Source organism: Physcomitrium patens, chromosome 5 (genome assembly GCF_059467195.1).
Source record: "Physcomitrium patens ecotype Gransden chromosome 5, ASM5946719v1, whole genome shotgun sequence".
In the NCBI taxonomy this organism is placed as follows: domain Eukaryota; kingdom Viridiplantae; phylum Streptophyta; class Bryopsida; order Funariales; family Funariaceae; genus Physcomitrium; species Physcomitrium patens.
In genome coordinates, this window is record NC_143414.1 from 4,516,809 (window position 1) to 4,521,357 (window position 4,549).

The following is a 4,549-nucleotide window of genomic DNA, read 5'->3' on the forward strand; positions in this document are numbered from 1 at the left end:
TAATAGTTGATTTGTTGACAAAGACATTAATAAAGAATAGACATCACATATTCACAAAGGCATTAAGATTGAAAGCCTTTGACCAATAGCAAAGTGAAAGTGTTGAAATAAGTAAGAAAAATTAAAAATAGAATAAATTATCTTATAGAAGTTATTACCTTAAATAAATTGCTAATAATCAAAGGATTGACTCTTGGTATGTTAGATGGTCATTAGATAAGTTAAATGAATAGACAAAGGATCTTAAGGATATAGGGGATATACCAAAGGTATATCTTCATAATAGATAAGATATCAATGGATAGTCTCAATAGAATGTTGGATAAATATATTCATCAAACGATGGAAGTTGTTCATTAGAGCAACAACCACTACCTATAAGTAACGGGTAAAGGAAGTAAGAGTTATCTTACTCTATATTCTTTTTGTGTGCAATCTTATTGATGCTATGTATTGTGACTTCAAAGTTCTTTTTCTTCAATATATAAGACAATCTTTAACCTTAATTCTATGATGTAAAGATTAACATTGTATCTCTCTCACATAAAGTCCTGCCTTTCTTATAATATAAATATATAATTAACTAATCCTCTTATATTGCTTGATTTTCATTCATTCTCTATTGATGATATATATATATATATATATATATATATATATATGTATATATTTATATATTTATATGTTTCACAAAGAATAGAGTGTGGCCTAGAGAAGAATCAAGTTTCTTAATAGATGGGAATGTTTGCTTAGCTGCTTCATTTCATCCTCAGTTGTCTAAAATTCATTGCCTAAGTCAAATTGATGCTTTACAAAAGTCAAAAACTTTATTAAGTGCTTTACAAGAGGACTCAGGTACTAAAACAATGGGGTTGATTTCAGCCATGCCCTGAAGTATATTAGTTAAAGCAGTCTTTGATTCTTTTGCTACTTTCAAGTCGAAATGCAAGTTTTTTGCGGTGTGTTGGACCACAAATGAAAGTCTTCAGCCGTATTGGCATCAGATTTACTACTCTGTGGGGATTGTTGTTAGAGTTCCAAATCTCAAATCCCTGAGATGAGTGTTTGGGTAAGGCAGTTTTTTTTCCCCAAAAGTGAAACCGGAATTCATGACGAACACGGAAGTTTTCTAGTCTACGACATTCATACCCGAAATCTGACGCCATAAGCCACTGAGCTGTACTCCCAGGTGCAGATCATGGGCAAATGCCGGTCACCAAAGTTCCATTTCCAAAACCATGAGCACATTCATTGATGCTGTCAGCCTTTCCAAAATGTTCTACTATGACTATCGTTACTCAAAACTATCTTTCACAAACGTCTGTCATCGAGTTGATGAACCTTCTGAACGAATAAAAACGGTAGCCATTCCTTTCACGGTTGACACTAACTAGCTAAATTTTACATGATAGGATCTTCAGCTAGTCCATAAATATTCTGCATTTCTTTAATGCATACTATACTCCGGTGCAAATTTACATTGAAATTTAACCAGAATCCAAAGCTCTAAATCATGGCTAGATTCAATCTAGGAGAATCTCTTTCTTGTAAAGTTTCGGGGCGCCATTACACAAAGGCTCTCCGAACTTTCGACGCAGCCGCATATTCTAGCTTCACCCGGCCACCAAAAGAATGTTCAACCATTGATCTATCAACTCTCTAAGAAGTTTATACGCCTGTATTATCCCCATGACAATCGACTATAATAGCAATATTTAGATTTGAATACACTACTGTTGAGGAGACTCTACGGGTTCTTCGAGGGTTGGAACCTCCGGCACAAGGTCCAGAAGATCGTTCAGCTCCCGCTCGAAGTCCAGTTTAGCTCGGTTACTCTTCCCACCGACCACCAACCAACTTCCATCCTGAAGTGCCCATACCTGCGAGTGGGAGAGGTAGCTGATGATCGTCGTGAGCATAAGTCCACCGAAACCAGCATACACAACGGGGACACCAGGGTCGGCTTTGAGTTCCAACCCAGTACTGCCGATCAAATCATCCACAACGATGTTGACGTTATTGACTGTTATAGCTTTCTTGGATCCCGGACGACGAACGCCCACGAAGTTGCCCTCCTGATCGTAGAACACTACGGTTTGCAAGTCACGAGCCAGAATGGAGATGCCCTTTCCATCGGCCGCGCCTTGGTCACCAAGAGGGAGAAAGCTGCCAAATAGTTTGTTATCACCTGTCTGCAAGCCTGCCATGGGGAGGTTGTAAGGCTGGCTGCCGTCCACCCGAAGCTGCACTGCTGAAATGCCCCAGTCTGTCTGGTACATCGTGACTCCTCCAATCCGCATGGGATCGTTAACACTGATGGTTTTAGAGGACACTATCTGATCTTGTGGGTCGACAATTGCCAGATCGGAATGGAACTGCCCTACCTGTCCATTCTCTCGGTAATCGATGTAGAACTTATTAACATGAACTCGTGAATCTAGCACAGAGGCATCCGGGCCTAGAAACCCACTTCCCAGAGCATCACCGATTCTGAAGTCCAGTCCCTGGGGAACCATGACCGTACCCCTCAGACTGCATGCAGCACTAACAGTTCCTCCTGTCAGCCATGTCAAATAAAGAAACTATAAGAATATTCTTAAAAAAACTTCAGAAGACATTCAGAAGCAAGGATAAAAACTAACAGCAGAATTTCAATTTAGTCCACAACAAAACCCAACAAGAGATTATCATTGAAACCAGATGAAATGAAACCGTTGCTTTTCCAAATAAAAAGAAATGATATCCCAATGTCGCAGAATAATCAAGGCTTCTATACTGCACCTGGGTCCTACCTGCCATAATCAAAAGAAGAGCTACGTGGACACCAATAGGTGCAAGCCTTCCAGGAAGGCCTTTGAATGCGTACAGCGACGGACCTCTTGCAAAAACTTGGTATCCATGGCCCAACAGCACGCTGCCCAGGTCAGAGAGTCGAGCTTTCGGAAGCGAATCTGTGATGTCTAATTTGGAGAATGATTTAGTAGACTTCAGAAACGACCACCTGCAAGCAGTAATCCACGACGGTTCTCTCCATTATAACCACAACAAGGATGATTGGAAATAAACGAGAGCTCCACACAATGACAAAGATCACGATCAACGAAGAAACATTCCACATACAACTGTGGAGGGTGTCAACGAGGATGTACGTCTACCTGCGAGCGACTTTAACTATGGGCAGCTGCGTGGTGGAAGTGCAAGCCATAAGAGAGCCTGCAAGCATCGCCAAGAGACCCAAGTAGATTGGGGACGTATACACATGATCCAACCCTAATCCCAAGATCCACTGCCATGAGAGAAAGCCCAACACTGGATTGGAATCGGGGAAATTCTGGAAGTACCACGCTGGCCTCTCTCCTTGCGTAATGACCGTTCCCACGGCTGACAACCCAGCTATGGCGAAGAGCTCGGCTATGGCAAGCGGCAGCGACGCCAGCTGCCGCACCACTTTCCTCCACAACTTCTGCACAATTATGTCCGAATCCACCTCTACTCTCTTAACCCTCTCCACTTCTTTCACCTGTGCAGATTGCAGTTTAGTCTCAATCTCCTCGACAGGAATTTCTGTCAACACCGGAGCACTGAATTTCGTAACAGAACCACTGGGTTTCTGAGTTTTGCCTTTTGAAACCTTAGCAACTACAACTACACCTCGTTTGCATCCACTTCTCGCCAATCCTAGAAAACTCCCGCCCAAGCCTCCAGCTGGAAAATTACCCAAAGACTGTAACTGAAGCCTACATTGCATAAATTGAGCACAAGGCAAAACGCTCCTACTGCTCACCACCGCCATCGGCCCCCTCGAGCAATTACTGATTGTAGAAAATCTCTGCACTCGATTAGATGTGGCGCACGCCACGTGATAACCGCAATAATAATCCTTCAAGCGAAACAATACAGCCAAGGCGTCTCATGGTATCCCTGCACCGCACGGATCGCTGCAATGTAATCCTCTCGAATAGCCAATCCCAACTGCAGCTCCAGCTCCAGCTCCAGCACCAGCTCCAACTTGGTGTGACTGACAATTCAAGGAGGCAATGGACCTCGAGTCCAAATTTGGGTCTCACCTTGGGACCCAAATCCAATCCAGACTTGGGTCTCAGACTTGGGTCTCAGACTTGGGACAATGCGGTGCCGCGATGGGAATCAATCTGCAACGGAGGGGACGTGTCTGCGGGCTCCAACACGAACTACACAACAAAACGCCTTCCACATACACATGGATAACGCCGCGTTTTCATCCACCCATCCATCCACATCCACGCGACGCTGGGTTTTGCTAACAATCATCCTGTTTTACAGGCTGAGCCGGTAGTCGAGCCCGTAATTCTGGATCACGAGATAAATACCTGCACTCCAGAGGCATATTTGCTTGTAGGGTGCAGTTCTTGGCTTTGAAGGTGTAACAAAAAATAATCATATCAATATGTATATATATATATATATATATATAATTAATTAAAAATTCTTAATAGATTTTTCTTAGTAGTATTATATTGAGACTACGTTTACTTTTAATGATATAGATGTAATTTTTATTTAATTTTTT

At 42.3% G+C, this 4,549-nt stretch overlaps 1 protein-coding gene across 1 annotated transcript; it reads right to left on the minus strand.

The window, feature by feature from the left end:
* Window positions 1-1,422: 1,422 nt before the first annotated feature.
* LOC112282702 (cytochrome c biogenesis protein CCS1, chloroplastic) lies at window positions 1,423-4,187 on the minus strand. The gene is made up of 3 exons (XM_024520679.3): window positions 3,156-4,187; window positions 2,793-3,001; window positions 1,423-2,557 (listed from the first exon to the last, which is right to left on the minus strand). The coding sequence occupies exons 1-3, from the start codon at window positions 3,791-3,793 to the stop codon at window positions 1,731-1,733; spliced, it is 1,674 nt and encodes a 557-aa protein (XP_024376447.1). The 5' UTR covers window positions 3,794-4,187; the 3' UTR covers window positions 1,423-1,730.
* Window positions 4,188-4,549: the final 362 nt, after the last annotated feature.

What these genes read in the sequence shown, in the direction of transcription:
- LOC112282702 (XM_024520679.3), bottom strand. Translation starts at nt 3,793, where the DNA reads ATGGCGGTGGTGAGCAGTAGGAGCGTTTTGCCTTGTGCTCAATTTATG. An exon ending in ATAGTTAAAGTCGCTCGCAG is followed by an intron (nt 3,002 to 3,155) that starts GTAGACGTACAT and finishes TACTGCTTGCAG; the next exon opens with GTGGTCGTTTCTGAAGTCTA. An exon ending in TCTTCTTTTGATTATGGCAG is followed by an intron (nt 2,558 to 2,792) that starts GTAGGACCCAGG and finishes CATGGCTGACAG; the next exon opens with GAGGAACTGTTAGTGCTGCA.